Source organism: Salvelinus namaycush, chromosome 15 (genome assembly GCF_016432855.1).
Source record: "Salvelinus namaycush isolate Seneca chromosome 15, SaNama_1.0, whole genome shotgun sequence".
Lineage (NCBI taxonomy): Eukaryota > Metazoa > Chordata > Actinopteri > Salmoniformes > Salmonidae > Salvelinus > Salvelinus namaycush.
The window spans coordinates 12,446,001-12,464,314 of record NC_052321.1 but is presented as its reverse complement, the minus strand read 5'-3'; the positions used below and the strand labels follow the sequence as shown (position 1 = coordinate 12,464,314).

The window sequence follows — 18,314 nt, the reverse complement described above, 5'->3', positions numbered from 1 at the left end:
TGAGCAATTGTCTGTATCCATGTGTCACCAGTTCTAGGAGATGGTAAACTACACATAAAGAATATAAATATTACTCTCTACCACATCATTCATCAATATTGTGAGTTCATGAATCTAAAAGTAAATTTTTTACACATGTTTAATTTACTGATTAACACAATATGAAATAAAAACGTCTCAAGTAAATAACCAAGTCGTGGTAAGGTGTAAATCTTGTCTAAATCATAAGAATGTCAGTGTCATGTTTCATATCGCTATGGCTATTTATTTATCATACATTTTACGTCCCAAAGCTGGGACTCAATTAATGACTGTTGAACACAGGCAGCAACCCTTCATTCTGTGTTTTTTAATTACAAATACTAAATCATTCCAGCGTGTGCCTCCCGTCCCACACACACACACACACACATACAAACACACTCTATCCGTTGGATCCCCTCTCTCCTAGAACGACTTCCACACAACACCTCAAGGGGACACTGTTGCCCTGCTGAAAAGATGGCCGACGTCCCATCAAAAATAAATAAATAAAGTATGATAAAGAGAGAAAAGTTCCTTCATTTTAACAGTCAGGCGGGCGGGCAGGCAGCCCAGGGAGTCCTGGCCCATTTGCAGTTCGGCGCTAACACGAAGTGAAACAACGCCGTAACTGTCACCCAAATTGTAGTGTCCAGTAGGGGGGTGTGCGGTAATAACATGTAGAAAAGTATTTTATTGACAAGCTGCCATTCCCTGTTTGCATTAGACAATTTGAGAGCATGATGACTGCACTATAGACCCTCAAGTCCCTTACCTCACATACCTGAGACTGAGAGAGAAAGAGAAAGAGAGGCTTCTTGCTTCTGTTAACTGCAAAATAACAGTAAACAATATGATACAATATAAACATATATTTTAATGAGTGAGAAAAGAAGGATTGAAGCCATTATATTTCTGTTTATATCATCAAATGAGTAAAAGATAGTGGGAAGGAGAGCGAGAAGATCAGATAGTAGAAAGGAGGAGGAAGAGAGGGATAGATAGAGCAGAGAGAGAGAAAGAGAGAAAGAGAAAGAGGAACTATGTTTTCCTGCAGCATTGATAACACCTCTAAATAATTAAGAGTTCACTTCCTGTCAGAGGCTCCTTAATGTCCTGTCTGTCTGTCTGTCTTGTCTGGAGGATTATGGGAGGACCCCTAACGTACTTCACCAGATCAGGTTAATACACACACACGTACAAAAACTCACATACACGCCCTCTCCCCCACCCCTCTGCCCTTCTCCCGCTCGCATAATCTGGGATAAAACAGGGGCGAGGGGAAGGGAACAAACAGGGGGATGGGGAGAGGGAATTTGGGGGTCTCAATGCTGAGTGTCCCCTAATCCCCCTTCCCCTCTCTCTTTATCCTTCTCTATCATTTTCTCTGTGTTAAATCTGTCTCAGCAACATTTAGCAGCGTTCAGTCTTCCTCTGTGACCTCATCAAACACAAAGGCTACCTGTTCAGAAGCAGCAGTGGGAAAAATCACAAAGGCTACCTGTTCAGAGGCAGCAGTGGGAAAAATCACAAAGGCTACCTGTTCAGAGGCAGCAGTGGGAAAAATCACAAAGGCTACCTGTTCAGAGGCAGCAGTGGGAAAAATCACAAACGCTACCTGTTCAGAGGCAGCAGTGGGAAAAATCACAAAGGCTACCTGTTCAGAGGCAGCAGTGGGAAAAATCACAAAGGCTACCTGTTCAGAAGCAGCAGTGGGAAAAATCACAAAGGCTACCTGTTCAGAAGCAGCAGTGGGAAAAATCACAAAGGCTACCTGTTCCGAGGTAGCAGAGGGAAAAATCACAAAGGCAGAGGAGCAGCCGCAGTCTCCCTAAAAATACAGATTCAATTTATCTCACTCTGTCAGCATGAAGGCAAGATTTTGTTCAGATACCCATTTAAGCCCTATTATTTAACTTATATATATTTAAAATTATATTTAAAGTTCCCGTAAATCAAATAGCATAATTGAAATGAATTTAAATGATAGCCTTAATTATGTTGACTGAATTATGTATGTAATCCTCTAAATTGTGACTACAATACTACACACATGTGAATACTTTCTGATCAACATGTCTCTTCCTCTTCTGCAGGGTTACAATGAATTTATTACATCCCAATTCAGGCCTTGAAATATCTTCATACAAGCTAAATATCCAGCATAATGTAAATAATTTCATATCAAATAAATGAACGTGTAACAGTGCAGCTGGGGCATTCAGAGGAGGAAGCAAAAATAAAAGAGAATGTTCTCTATTGTAATGAATGAATAATGCTCTTACAAACACCCAATTAAACACATGATTAATAATAGAATCTATATAATTGTGAGCAATAACTCATACACACCAATGATAGCAGTACTTATCATCGATTCACACGGGATTTGGCACTTTTTTCTCCTCTCTTAATTCAACAGTGATCATTTCTATATTGTATAATAAAAGTGTGGATTTCATACTCATACATGTGAAAATAAAATACTAACCTTAATCACAACAGATTTCTGTTTTGTTAAACAACATTTAATTCCATCCTTATGGTACAATTTCAACATTTTCTTTTTTTTTAACTGCCCGTATTCTCTTTATAAAAAAGAATATCTAGATGATTTTAAAGAGATAGAATATGTCTATCATTCACATGAAGAGTGATACATTTTACTCACGGTCTGAGCCATGTGTTTTAACATTGTGAAAGGGAAAATGAATTATGTCATATTAAACATTAAACATGAGAAGCAGGCCAATTATTTCTGCTCATATTTCATGTAAAACGTTTCTTCATCCATCTACCTCTACCTCCATCTCCCTTCTTCCGCTTGCTATTTTTTCGGTCCTTCTCTCCGTACTACCCATGAGGTGTCACTTTAAAACGTACTAACAACTTCTGTCATTTATTTAGCTATTATTCATTACAATAACAAAGGACAAGGAGACAGGCTTTGTGGTGCTTCGCACACGGTCACACAGTGGGTGTATGGGTGTGTGTACGTGTTGCCAGTGGGTGTATGGGTGTGTGTACGTGTTGCCAGTGGGTGTATGGGTGTGTGTACGTGTTGCCAGTGGGTGTATGGGTGTGTGTACGTGTTGCCAGTGGGTGTATGGGTGTGTGTACGTGTTGCCAGTGGGTGTATGGGTGTGTGTACGTGTTGCCAGTGACCTGAGGGGTTTCCTGCGAATAAGGTTTAAGGATTTAGTGAGGTAACTTTGCTCAGCTCTGAGTTCAACTTAGGATAACCGGTCATATGAATGTGGCTCACCTTTTAGCCAGGTACATTTCTATAGCAATGAATCTTTCAGAACTAACCTACTCTGGGGCAGGTTAACTCAGGGCTAACTCCATTTACCCTGAATGAAATGACTGAGCTGCGAGCTGAGGTCTAATGCAATCAGATTCTCACCCTCATGCAAAGATTGCGTCATCGTCCCCTTCATTTGAGGAAGACGACTGATTAAATATTTATTTAGTCAAATGTTTTGTTTTTGTGTGTAATTTTTTTAAATGTTAAAATATATCACATTACACATTTAATAATGACAAAATTCATTTTAAACTACACGCAATATAACTCTTTTGTATGACTTAATAAAAAATCTACAGTACCAGTCAAAAGTTTGGACACACCTACTCATTCCAGGGTTTTTCTTTATTTTGACTATTTTCCACATCGTATATTGCAAAGCTGCCATCAAGACAAAGGAAAGACATTTGTTGAACACTGTTTTGGTTACTACCTGATTCCATATGTGTTATTTCATAGTTTTGATGTCTTCACAATTATTCTACAATGTAGAAAATAGTAAAAATAAAGAAAAACCCTTGAATGAGTAGGTGTGTCCAAACTTTTGACTGGTACTGTATATCGAAATGAGTTGGAAGAAAGGTGCTTGTGCATTGAAAAGCACAGCAAAGCACACTAAAAATGACATTAACGGTAAGTAACAAAATAAAGACGGCACTTTTAAAAGCCTATTTCACACCATAGGCTTCTGAAGAAAAGACAACTTTTCTTTCATTTTGATTTCTGCACAAATACAAATGTGTCTCTGACTCGCCCACGGGTTGATGTTTCAGCGTTGTCTCAATGAAGAGTTTGGCGTTTGACATGCACCCGCAGTTACAAGCCTGGTAGAGTTAGCGCCAGGCAGACGAGCAATATCCACCGTCGTAGTACGGATGAAGTCTGAGCTGGAATGTGAAGCTAACTGAAGCTGGTTAGCTTCAGAAAACCCTGAATAGATCTAGCTTGCTTCGTAGGATACCCCTCTAGCAATTACACACACACTGTTCTGAGGTTTACGTTAAGGACACACACACACACTCACACACTGCTCAGCCCTAGGACACAAAGAATAATACCACCCCGCTCCACAGCCACCTATTTAACACAAGTTATTTTATATCACATTTGATGTTTGTCAACTCTTTGTTATTGTTTTACACTGGTGCAGAGGTTACTACATCCAGTGACGTGACACAACATTTGCATCGAAATACAACAAAAAATACGAATGTGAAATGTATGGTTCGTTTTAGTAATGTCACCAATAGGGCGGCAGGTAGCCTAGTGGTTAGAGCACTTGGCCAGTAACCGAAAGGTTGCTAGATTGAATCCCTGAGCTGACAAGGCAGTTAACCCACTGTTCCTAGGCCGTCATTGAAAATAAGAATTTGTTCTTAACTGACTTGCCTGGTTAAATAAAAAATATATATAAAAAATAGGATAATATTGGAAGAATGAGAGACATGTAAAGATACAAGACAGGAGCGACAGATAAAGACAAGAGACAAGAGCAGAAGAGTACAAGAAGGAAAAAGAAGAGAGGTAGACAAATTAAAAGACAGACAGAGAGATGTAGACAGGATGTCGTCTAGAGGGAGAAAGACAGACAGAGACGTAGACAGGATGTCGTCTAGAGGGAGAAAGACAGACAGAGACATAGACAGGATGTCGTCTAGAGGGAGAAAGACAGACAGAGGCATAGACAGGATGTCGTCTAGAGGGAGAAAGACAGACAGAGACATAGACAGGATGTCGTCTAGAGGGAGAAAGACAGACAGAGACATAGACAGGATGTCGTCTAGAGGGAGAAAGACAGACAGAGGCATAGACAGGATGTCGTCTAGAGGGAGAAATACAGACAGAGGCATAGACAGGATGTCGTCTAGAGGGAGAAAGACAGACAGAGGCATAGACAGGATGTCGTCTAGAGGGTGAAAGACAGACGTAGACAGGATGTCGTCTAGAGGGAGAAAGACAGACAGAGATGTAGACAGGATGTCATCTAGAGGGAGAAAGACAGACAGAGACATAGACAGGATGTCGTCTAGAGGGAGAAAGACAGACAGAGGCATAGACAGGATGTCGTCTAGAGGGAGAAAGACAGACAGAGATGTAGACAGGATGTCATCTAGAGGGAGAAAGACAGACAGAGACATAGACAGGATGTCGTCTAGAGGGAGAAAGACAGACAGAGACATAGACAGGATGTCGTCTAGAGGGTGAAAGACAGACGTAGACATGATGTCGTCTAGAGGGAGAAAGACAGACAGAGATGTAGACAGGATGTCGTCTAGAGGGAGAAAGACAGACAGAGATGTAGACAGGATGTCGTCTAGAGGGAGCAAGACAGACAGAGATGTAGACAGGATGTCGTCTAGAGGGAGAAAGACAGACAGAGATGTAGACAGGATGTCGTCTAGAGGGAGAAAGACAGACAGAGATGTAGACAGGATGTCGTCTAGAGGGAGAAAGACAGACAGAGACGTAGACAGGATGTCGTCTAGAGGGAGAAAGACAGACAGAGATGTAGACAGGATGTCGTCTAGAGGGAGAAAGACAGACAGAGATGTAGACAGGATGTCGTCTAGAGGGAGAAAGACAGACAGAGATGTAGACAGGATGTCGTCTAGAGGGAGAAAGACAGACAGAGATGTAGACAGGATGTCGTCTAGAGGGAGAAAGACAGACAGAGATGTAGACAGGATGTCGTCTAGAGGGAGAAAGACAGACAGAGATGTAGACAGGATGTCGTCTAGAGGGAGAAAGACAGACAGAGATGTAGACAGGATGTCGTCTAGAGAGAGAAAGACAGACAGAGACGTAGACAGGATGTCGTCTAGAGGGAGAAAGACAGACAGAGACGTAGACAGGATGTCGTCTAGAGGGAGAAAGACAGACAGAGACGTAGACAGGATGTCGTCTAGAGGGAGAAAGACAGACAGAGACGTAGACAGGATGTCGTCTAGAGGGAGAAAGACAGACAGAGACGTAGACAGGATGTCGTCTAGAGGGAGAAAGACAGACAGAGATGTAGACAGGATGTCGTCTAGAGGGAGAAAGACAGACAGAGATGTAGACAGGATGTCGTCTAGAGGGAGAAAGACAGACAGAGATGTAGACAGGATGTCGTCTAGAGGGAGAAAGACAGACAGAGATGTAGACAGGATGTCATCTAGAGGGAGAAAGACAGACAGAGATGTAGACAGGATGTCGTCTAGAGGGAGAAAGACAGACAGAGATGTAGACAGGATGTCGTCTAGAGGGAGAAAGACAGACAGAGATGTAGACAGGATGTCATCTAGAGAGAGAGAGATTGGGCTGATGAGACAGACAGGGTTTCCCGGTCGCTCGCTGAGGGACAGTGGTGTCTCTGGGAGTTTTAACGCTTCTCCACCACCAATCTCAGTGCTGGCACATCACGGCACCACCAAACACACACACTCTCATATCCACACCCTGGCATACCGGCCTAGCACCGCACCGGGACTGCCTGGCATAAGCCACTCGCCAGCCCTTAAACATGCACAGCATCTACACTCTCAACACCAGCACTGCCACACACACAAGACAAACCCAATGGGCTTGCTATTGCCAGCTTTGCCAAATCCTGACACAAACACACACAGTGACCAGCTTTGGCAAATCCTGGTCTTATCCCAGTGCTCCGAGCATTCTCTGTGGAGTGTTACTGGGAAATATCTCCAGAAAGCAGAGCGTTCCAGAGGAGAGGCCAGAACTCCCCAAACTCCTGATTGCTCTCAGAATTAACCAGGGAAGCCAGTGAGCTTCCAAACTGCCCCCTTATATCCCAAACTCCTTGATCTGGCTGTGTCAAAACTACAGTCAGATTTTATAGCTATGCAGGATTGCGTTGCTGATTTAAACATGCCTAATAATAGTGGCTAAATGAAATACATGTTGTTTTTAAATCCTCGTAGGAATATTTCAGATGAACTACCGTACATGGTCACTCATTAGATGGTTCTCCAATTAAACGTGTTCCCGCATATAAATACTTCATCATTAGGATTGATATAGATTTGACATTTACAAAAGATATAGATGAGCTGGTTAAGAAGCTAGGATTTAAAGTTGGCTTTTTCTACAAAAACAGATGGTGCCTTTCTCTAAACAGTTGGAAGCAGATTACTCAGTCAAACATTTGATCTGTTGTTGATTATGGTGATATTATTTATCAAAGTGCAGCTGCTACTAGTCTTAAACCTGTGGATGCTGTCTACCATAGTGCTCTTTCATCTTGATGTTCTGTTGCCGTTCGGGAAATGTAAAATATTGATTGGGGACTTATTTGAGGAGAAATGTAACAGTTTCTGGATGATTTGTGATGTGTTATTTGTGCTTCCCATTACTGTATTTTTATGTGTGTATATACAGTGGGGAGAACAAGTATTTGATACACTGCCGATTTTGCAGGTTTTCCCACTTACAAAGCATGTAGAGGTCTCTCATTTTTATCCTAGGTACACTTCAATTGTGAGAGACGGAATCTAAAATGAGAGACATGTAAAGATACAAGACAGGAGCGACAGATAAAGACAAGAGACAAGAGCAGAAGAGTACAAGAAGGAAAAAGAAGAGAGGTAGACAAATTAAAAGACAGACAGAGAGATGTAGACAGGATGTCGTCGAGAGGGAGAAAGACAGACAGAGACATAGACATAGCCTCTCTCTCATACCCCTCTCCTCCACCCTAACCCTTTCACTTAGCCTCTCTCTCATACCCCTCTCCTCTCCCCCTGTCCCCCCTAACCTTTCTCCACTAATCCTCTCCCCCTCTCTTCTCTTCCCCCTCCAACTTTAACTTAAACCCTCTCCCCTTCTTCCCTAAGACAGACACTCTAGTCAGCGTGTGCAGAGCTGCGATGTGAGAACCTTATCACTGTTGGTGTTGGAAGGAACACTCCTCCTCTCCTCTGACTTTAAGAGACACACCCTTCCATTTCACCCTCTCCTCCCTCTCTGTCTCCTCTCCTCCCTCTCTGTCTCCTCTCCTCTCCTCCCTCTCCATCTCCTCTCCTCCCTCTCTCCTGTCCTTCTCCCAGACTGTATGGATGATGTAGGTTCAGGTCTCTAGGAGAGCCATAGGTATGTAATTAGCATATAGAATAGGATATGTCTGTCTGTCTGTCTGTCTGTCTGTCTGTCTGTCTGTCTGTCTGTCTGTCTGTCTGTCTGTCTGTCTGTCTGGTTTAAACAGGACTAATATGGCAGGAGACTACTCAGTGGTGTGTGTGTGTGTGTGTGTGTGTGTGTGTGTGTGTGTGTGTGTGTGTGTGTGTGTGTGTGTGTGTGTGTGTGTGTGTGTGTGTGTGTGTGTATATCCTTGGCCTGGTAACTGATGGCATGGGGCCAGCCACACTGCTCCTCTCCTGGGCAGATAAAAGAAGCCCCACAAATCCCCCAGCCCTGCCAGAGAGTGTGTGTGTGTGTGTTGGTGTATGTGTGTGCGTGTGTGTGTGAGAGAGCGATAGAGAGAGAGAGAGAGCCTATCTGAGTGAGTGAGTGTGTGTGTGCGAGCATGCTAAGAGTGTGTGTCAGTATGTGTCTGTGTGCGTGCGTGTATGAATGAAGAAGCATAGATCAGAGGCCTCTGTGTGAGTGTGAGGGGAAGGGCTGGCTCATGGCGGGAATCCAGTGTAAATTCAGTCATTAGATTGCTTCCAGAAACAGTATGCATAAATAAACACAGGACAGCGAGGACGAGAGGAGGCGGGGAGAGGGTGAGAGGACGAGAGGAGGAGGGGAGAGGAGGAGAGGAGGGGGAGAGGAGGAGAGGAGGACAGAGGAGAAGAGGGCAAAGGAATAGAGGAGGAGAGGAGGGGGGAGAGGAGGTGGAGGGGGAAAGGAGGAGAGGACGAAAGGACGAAAGGAGGGGGGAGAGGAAAGGAGCGAGGAAAGGAGCAGGGGAGAGGGAAGGAGCGAGGGGAGAGGATGAAAGGAGGGGGGAGAGGATGAGAGGAGGTGGGAGAGGAGGGGAGAAGGGGGAGAGGATGAGAGGAGGTTGGAGAGGAGGGCGAGGGGGAGAGGAGGAGAGGAGGGGGGGAAGAGGAGAGGAGGAGGGATAGGATGAGAGGAGGTGGGAGATGAGGGGGAGGGGGAGAGGAGGAGAAGAGGAGGGAGAGGAGGGGAGGAGGAAAGGCACGGGGGAGAGGATATACGATGAAAGGAGGGGGGGAAGAGAGGAGGAGAGGAGGGGGATAGGAGGGGAGGATGAGAGGAGGTGGGAGAGGAGGGGGAAGGGAGGAGGAGAGGAGGGGGATATGAGGGGAGGATGAGAGGAGGTGGGAGAGGAGGGGGAAGGGAGGAGGAGGGAGAGGAGAGTGAAAGCATGTATCCAACCATCTCAGTGGTCTTCTGAAGGGGGGACTTGTGTGTGTGTGTAATAGTGCATGTGTGTGCGTGTGTAATCCTTAGTAGTATTTTTGTCTGCATTGTACAGTAGGAGTGCTGACACCGTACTCTGTATACATTGGTATGTGTGTGTATATGTGTGCGTACGTGTGTGTGTGTTTGGGTTGTACCTGTAAAAGTGTAGTTGAGCGGTCCATCCGAGGGTGTGTGAGTGTGTATTGTCCCGGTGCTAGTCATGTTGATGTGGTAGAGTCGTATGATGCCATTGGCTTTAGAGGGAGGGGCCCAGCTGAGCCTTAGAGAGCCAGGACCCAGAGCTGTAACTATGGGAGAAGCCACTTCCTCTGGTACCCCCTGCACAGTTACAGCCAGGACCTAGAGAGAGAGAGACCAGTTAGTCACTGACACATACAGAGAAACAGAATGCTCGGAACATGACATCATTACCTACCTACGCAATGAGAAACGTGGTATTGGCACTGACCCTGTATATAGCTTTCTGTCTTATTCCTTATTTATCCTGTTTTCTTTATTATATACACTACCGGTCAAAAGTTTTAGAACATCTACTCATTCAAGGGTTTTTCTTATATTTGAGATTCTTCAAATAGCCAACCTTTTCCTTGATGACAGCTTTGCACACTCTTGGCATTCTTTCAACCAGCTTCACCTTCAATGCTTTTCCACCAGTCTTGAAGGAGTTCCCACATATGCTGAGCATTTGTTGGCTGCTTTTCCTTCACTCTGTGGTCCGACTCATCCCAAACCATCTCAATTGGGTTGAGGTCAGGTGATTGTGGAGGCCAGGTCATCTGATGCAGCACTCCATCACTCTCCTTCTTGGGCAAATAGCCCTTACACAGCCTGGAGGTGTGTTGGGTCATTGTCCTGTTGAAAAACAAATGATAGTCCCACTAAGCCCAAACCAGATGGGATGGCGTATCGCTGCAGAATGCTGTGGTAGCCATGCTGGTTTGGAATATGACCGACAACGATGAGAGAACTGGCAGTGTGGTGCCAGGACAATAACCTCTCCCTCAATGTGAGCAAGACAAAGGAACTGATCGTGGACTACAGGAAAAGGCGGGCCGAACAGGCCCCCATTAACATCAACGGAGCTGTAGTGGAGCGGGTTAAGAATTTCAAGTTCCTTGGTGTCCACATCACCAACGATCTATCATGGTCCAAACACACCAAGACAGACGTGAAGAGGGAACGACAACACCTTTTCCCCCTCAGGAGACTGAAAAGATTTGGCATGGGTCCCCAGATCCTCAAAATGTCCTACACCATCGAGAGCAACCTGACCGGTTCCATCACCGCCTGGTATGGCAACTGCTCGGCATCTGACATTAAGGCACTACAGAGGGTAGTGCATACAGCCCAGTACATCACTGGGGCCAAGCTTCCTGCAACCCAGGACCTATATAATAGGCAGTGTCAGAGGAAAGCACATAAAATTGTCAGAGACTCCAGTCACCCAAGTCCTAGACTGTTTTCTCTGCTACCGCACGGCAAGTGGTACCGGAGCGCCAAGTCTAGGACCAAAAGGCTCCTTAACAGCTTCTACCCTCAAGCCATAAGACTGCTGAACAATTCATCAAATGGTCATCGGACTATTACTTTGTACACTGCTGCAACTCGTTGTTTATTATCTATGCATAGTCACTTCACCCCTACCTACATGTACAAATTACCTCTAACCTGTACCCCGCACACTGACTCGGTACCGGTACCCCCTGTATATAGCCTCGTTATTGTTATGTTATTGTGTAATTTTTTATTATTTTTTACTTTAGTCTATCTGGTAAATATTTTCTTAACTCTTTTTGAACTGCACTGCTGGTTAAGGGCTTGTAAGTAAGGTCCACACTTGCATGTGACAAATAAAGTTTGATTTGATTTGGTTAAGTGTGCCTTGAATTCTAAATAAATCACAGACAGTGTCACCAGCAAAGCACCCCCACACCATTAATGGGAAATACATGCAGAGATCATCCGTTCACCCACACCACGTCTCACAAAGACACGGCGGTTGGAACCAAAACCTCCAATTTGGACTCCAGACCAAAGAACACATTTCCACCGGTCTAATGTCCATTGCTCGTGTTTCAAGCAAGTCTCTTCTTCTTATTGGTGAACTTTAGTAGTGGTTTCTTTGCAGCAATTCGACCATGACGACCTGATTCACACAGTCTTCTAACTCTGTGTCTTCCATTCCTGTGGCGGTCTTCATGAGAGCCAGTGTCATCACAGTGCTTGATGTTTTTTGCGACTGCACTTGTTCTGTATTGACTGACCTACATGTTTTAAAGTAATGATGGACTGTCGTTTCTCTTTGCTTATTTAAGCTGTTCTTGCCATAATATGGACTTGGTCTTTTACCAAATAGGGCTATTTTCTGTATACCACCCCTACCTTGTGACAACACATTTGATTGGCTCAAACGCATTAAGAAGGAAAGAAATTCCACAAATTAACTTTTAACAAGGCACACCTGTTAATTGAAATGCTTTCCAGGTGACTACCTTATGAAGCTGGTTGAGAGAATGCCAAGAGTGTGCAAAGCTGTCATCAATGCAAAGGTTGGCTATTTGAAGAATCTCAAATATAAAATATAATTTGATTTGCTTAACAGTTTTTTGGTTACTACATGATTCCATATGTGTTATTTCATAGTTTTGATGTCTTCACTATTATTCTACAATGTATAAAATAGTAAAAATAAGGAAAAACCCTTGAATGAGTAGATGTTCTAAAACTTTTGACCGGTAGTGTAAATATTATTTAAAAAGGGGAGTAGAATTCCACTCTCCGTGTGTATTTCCCTGGTCTATTCAGATATGAAGCAACCAGAGGGGAGATAGATAAGAGGGGATACAACGAAAGAGGAAAGTGATTGACCCAGGCATTGAACCAGCTGCACTACAGCAGCATTTGAAGGTTTTACTATTTGCAAGGCTCATTGCATGGTTGTATCTGACCAGCCAGTTGCTGTGGATGAGAATATGTGCTAAATGACTCAATTCAAAGTGGAAACAACAACAACACCAAACAAAGTGTGTAAACTTTGCACCCGGTGTGAACGTTTAGTGAATGTGGAGTGACCAAAGAGAATTACCTGGCAATCTGGTCCTCATGGTAGCAGGGATATCCTGGTCTAATAGAATGTCACTACTGTTTCCCTCTGCTGTCCCACACCCTGACACACTATTAGGACAAGACCACAACACCTAGTTACCACGCTGTTCTCCCCCTCCTTCCTTCCTCCCATCCCTCCCTTTGTTACATTCAATTCTTCTCTCGTTCTCCCATCACCCCCTTTCTCCTTCTCTCTCTGACCGTTTCCATTCTCTTCACTTACCCTCTCCCTGGTCTCTTTCTCCCTCTTTCCCTTTCTATCTCTTTCTATCTCTCGCACCTCCCCCATCTCTGACTCTTTCTCTTCCCTGCACTTTATCTCTCTCTCTCTTTCTCTATCTTCCATCTCTCTCTCTTTCTCTTCCCTGCACTTTATCTCGCTCTCTCTTTCTCTCTCTCTCTCTGACCCTTTTTGTTACCTTCACTTCTTCTATCTCCCCCCTCTCTGGTCTCACTCTACCCCTGATCTCGCTCTACCCCCCCTCTCTGGTCTCACTCTACCCCTGATCTCGCTTTACCCCCCCTCTCTGGTCTCTCTTTACCCCTGATATCTCTCTACCTCCCCCTCTCTGGTCTCTCTCTACCCCCCCCCCCCTCTCTGGTCTCTCTCTACCCCCCATCACTCTCTACCTCCCCCTCTCTGGTCTCTCTCTACCCCCCATCTCTCTCTACCTCCCCCTCTCTGGTCTCTCTCTACCTACCCTCTCTGGTCTCTCTCTACCCCCCCCCCCCCCTCTCTGGTCTCTCTCGACCCCCCATCTCTCTACCTCCCCCTCTCTGGTCTCTCTCGACCCCCCATCTCTCTACCTCCCCCTCTCTGGTCTCTCTCTACCTCCCCCTCTCTGGTCTCTCTCTACCCCCCATCTCTCTTTACCTCCCCCTCTCTGGTCTCTTTCTACCCCCCCTCTGGTCTCTCTCTGGTCATCAGTGTATTCCGTCGTCATGGCAGCAAGCTCCGGTGTGTGTGTGTAATTGATGTGGTTGTGTATTGGTTTAGCTTGGGTTAGGCCATAATTGGGACTGTTTGGCCAATCCAAACAGGTGTACAAACTAATCCACCTCACTCACTCAGGGCCACTGTGTGTGTACGTGTGTGCAGGCTTGTTCTGAAGAATAAGTTCTAGACCATTCTCTCTCTCCCTACCTACCTACCTCCCTCCCTCTCTTTCTGTCAGTCCAGGGGTTTGTGTACAGGGCTAGTCTCGAGACAGAAGAGTGTGCTGTTAGCAACATAATTAGATCTAAAATTAGCCAAAAGCCAGAAAGACAGTTTTCATCTGGGCTTTCATCACCTATAAGCCAGAGAAATTAATTATTGTGTGATATCAGTGGAGTCCCAGAGAGATAGCTGGGCCTCTGTTCTCAAGCCATTAAGCTGCTATCAGGAATATCATGTCTGCTCAGCACTCCTGAACCCACCAGAGAGAAGAGAGAGAGAGAAGAGAGAGAGAGAAGAGGAGAGGGAGAGAGAGAGAAAGAGAGAGAGAGAGAGAGCGAGAGAGAGAGAGAGAGAGAGAGAGAGAGAGAGAGAGGGAGGAGAGAGAGAGAGAGAGAGAGAAGAGGATATGGGAGAGAGAGCGAAAGAGATGAGAGAGAGAGAGAGAGAGAGAGAGAGAGAGAGAGGAGAGAGAGAGAGAGAGAGAGAGAGAGAGAGAAAGAAAGAAAGAAAGAAAGAAAGAGAGAAAGAGAGAGAGAAAGAGAGAGAGAAAGAGAGAGAGAGAGAGAGAGAAGAGGAGAGGGAGAGAGAGAGAAAGAGAGAGAGAGAGAGAGAAGAGAGAGAGAGAGAGAGAAAGAGAGAGAGAAAGAGAGAGAGAAAGAGAGAGAGAAAGAGAGAGAGAAAGAGAGAGAGAAAGAGAGAGCCCAACTGGCCAAATAACATGGGTTCAGACATGAATACACCGCACCATGCTTTTCTGTTCACTTCCTACACTATAGGTAATGGTCTGTTATCCTTGTCTCTGTCTGTAGGAAATCAACCATAACACATCAACCTAATCTACATAAACACACTTCATAATGAAACATAAGATACACATGTGAATACAACCACAAACGCAAACAAGAGACATCCTAGGAGGGGGACTATGTACTGTGAAATGTAGTCACACCCATAATATCAAGTATGAAGTAAAGTTATTGTATTATTTGAAGAAGGATCGGTCAGATTTGATTCAGAGAAAGAGCTTGGCCTGTCTCTCTACATTAAGGGTGCACCTTGCCTCCTCTCAAGTGCTTCAGCTGGCTAAATTGGAGAACTACTTGAGAGTAGAGCAAATGGTGCTTGGTTCAATGAAGCCCTGGTTATCATTACAGTCATCAAGAGGTGGTCATACTGAGGGATAATCTAGTGTAAAATGAAGTGTTCCACTACTGTAAAATAAAACAAGACTTAACTTCACACTCAGGTGCATGACACCATCAGAGCCTTGAAGATAGAATTAGAAATGTAAGCTACTAGAACAGACATGATTCCCTGATCTTGACGAGGTTAACCAACAGTAGTGTCTTTATGTAATGCAGTTCTGAATGTTTTATCTTCCTGAACACATCCCAGGTCAGGGTTGAAGTAGATATGAACTAGAGGGAAGAAGGCAGAACCATGTGACCTCTGAGGTGAAGAATATGGAAACGTGGCTTTGTCTGAAATAGCACTTTGTCCCCTATATAGTGCACTAGTTTGGGCCAGGCCAAAGAGGATGCTATTCAGACACATCCTGTGTCATGCAGCACATTGACAGGTCAGTGTTGAAGGGTCAATAAGTCAGAGTTTAGAGGTGAGGCGGCCCACCTGTGAGCTGTCGGTGCAGCCGGCGGTGTTACAGGCCCGGAGCCAGTACCCGTACTCCTGGAACGGATGGATCCCACCCACATCTGTAAAGCTCATCTCGTCTCCTCGGTAACGCTCCTGTCCGTCACGCAGCACCACGTAGTGGCTGATGTCACCTGGTGGAACGGGAAACAGACCAATGAGAAAGAACAAATGTTTGTGTGTGTATGTGTGTGTGTGTGTGTTGTCGAGGCTTACCATTGGGCTTGGCGGGAGCCTGCCAATGTAGTTGTACGACGTCATCACGGTCGCCTAGGCGACTCCAGTGGGGCGGGGCCACTCCCCAGGGCGTGTCCTCATTGGTTGTCACCACAGTGACGTTGCTGTAGCCACGCCCATAACTGTTCCAGGCCGATACTCTGTACTCATAGGTGGTATAAGGCTCCAAGTCTGAGTCTGGGAATATAGTTATAACCAGTTATAAACAGTAATAACCAAGTAATAACCAAGTAATAACCAAGTAATAACCAAGTAATAACCAGAATCAGTGGTCAATAGTGAAGTAACAAGACACAGAAAGTAGCAGTACAAAAAAGGCCATATAAAAGATTCAGCAACATGACCGTAAAAGTCAAGTTATGCTGTCTCATGGGGAGAAAAGCAAGTATAAACTCAAACACATAAACACACACACACACATACAGTCAAAAGTTCTCCTTATGCGTACATCTTGACTGTGATCATATGCGAGATAGATCCCTTACCGACCCACAGGAGAGCTTTACGGAAAGCAAACGCAAATGTTTTCTCTGTTAGCAAGAGCAGTGGCTATTAACAGAGTCCCATGCCAGCATTAATACAAGTCCCAGTTTAGAGCAGTATACCCTGGACACTATTTGCAGTGCTGTGTGTGTGTGTTAGAGCTGGGACGATACTCCAAAAATTACAGGCACCGACATCGCCTTCCTCTTACCCAAAAATTCTGCTCATGTCAGTCATTTTCAGTGATTTTACTACACAACGTTCCTGTAGATTGTTCTAAAACCATTATTTGATCATCAGTAATATATACAGTGGGGAGAACAAGTATTTGATACACTGCCGATTTTGCAGGTTTTCCCACTTACAAAGCATGTAGAGGTCTGTCATTTTTATCATAGGTACACTTCAACTGTGAGAGACGGAATCTAAAACAAAAATCCAGAAAATCACATTGTATGATTTTTAAGCAATTAATTTGCATTTTATTGCATGACATAAGTATTTGATACATCAGAAAAGCAGAACTTAATATTTGGTACAGAAACCTTTGTTTGCAATTACAGAGATCATACGTTTCCTGTAGTTCTTGACCAGGTTTGCACACACTGCAGCAGGGATTTTGGCCCACTCCTCCATACAGACCTTCTCCAGATCCTTCAGGTTTCGGGGCTGTCGCTGGGCAATACGGACTTTCAGCTCCCTCCAAAGATTTTCTATTGGGTTCAGGTCTGGAGACTGGCTAGGCCACTCCAGGACCTTGAGATGCTTCTTACGGAACCACTCCTTAGTTGCCCTGGCTGTGTGTTTCGGGTCGTTGTCATGCTGGAAGACCCAGCCAAGACCCATCTTCATTGCTCTTACTGAGGGAAGGAGGTTGTTGGCCAAGATCTCGCGATACATGGCCCCATCCATCCTCCCCTCAATACGGTGCAGTCGTCCTGTCCCCTTTGCAGAAAAGCATCCCCAAAGAATGACGTTTCCACCTCCATGCTTCACGGTTGGGATGGTGTTCTTGCGGTTGTACTCATCCTTCTTCTTCCTCCAAACACGGCGAGTGGAGTTTAGACCAAAAAGCTCTATTTTTGTCTCATCAGACCACATGACTTTCTCCCATTCCTCCTCTGGATCATCCAGATGGTCATTGGCAAACTTCAGACGGGCCTGGACATGCGCTGGCTTGAGCAGGGGGACCTTGCGTGCGCTGCAGGACTTTAATCCATGGCGGCGTAGTGTGTCACTAATGACTTTCTTTGAGACTGTGGTCCCAGCTCTCTTCAGGTCATTGACCAGGTCCTGCCGTGTAGTTCTGGGCTGATCCCTCACCTTCCTCATGATCATTGATGCCCCACGAGGTGAGATCTTGCATGGAGCCCCAGACCGAGGGTGATTGATCGTCATCTTGAACTTCTTCCATTTTCTAATAATTGCGCCAACAGTTGTTGCCTTCTCACCAAGCTGCTTGCCTATTGTCCTGTAGCCCATCCCAGCCTTGTGCAGGTCTACAATTTTATCCCTGATGTCCTTACACAGCTCTCTGGTCTTGGCCATTGTGGAGAGGTTGGAGTCTGTTTGATTGAGTGTGTGGACAGGTGTCTTTTATACAGGTAACGAGTTCAAACAGGTGCAGTTAATACAGGTAATGAGTGGAGAACAGGAGGGCTTCTTAAAGAAAAACTAACAGGTCTGTGAGAGCCGGAATTCTTACTGGTTGGTAGGTGATCAAATACTTATGTCATGCAATAAAATGCAAATGAATTACTTAAAAATCATACAATGTGATTTTCTGGATTTTTGTTTTAGATTCCGTCTCTCACAGTTGAAGTGTACCTATAATAAAAATGACAGACCTCTACATGCTTTGTAAGTAGGAAAACCTGCAAAATCGGCAGTGTATCAAATACTTGTTCTCCCCACTGTATATGTATATATTTTTTAACCTTTATTTAACTAGGCAAGTCAGTT

At 44.7% G+C, this 18,314-nt stretch overlaps 1 protein-coding gene across 1 annotated transcript in view; it reads right to left on the bottom strand.

Moving 5' to 3' along the window:
* LOC120059766 (usherin-like) overlaps positions 1 to 18,314 on the bottom strand; it is a 221,759-nt gene that overhangs the window by 74,931 nt on the left and 128,514 nt on the right. The window contains exons 18-20 of the mRNA XM_039008819.1: positions 15,849 to 16,046; positions 15,612 to 15,766; positions 9,853 to 10,057 (exon numbers count right to left, since the gene is read on the bottom strand). Of these exons, the coding sequence (XP_038864747.1) occupies positions 9,853 to 10,057; positions 15,612 to 15,766; positions 15,849 to 16,046 (558 nt within the window). The remainder of the gene's footprint in view (positions 1 to 9,852; positions 10,058 to 15,611; positions 15,767 to 15,848; positions 16,047 to 18,314) is intronic.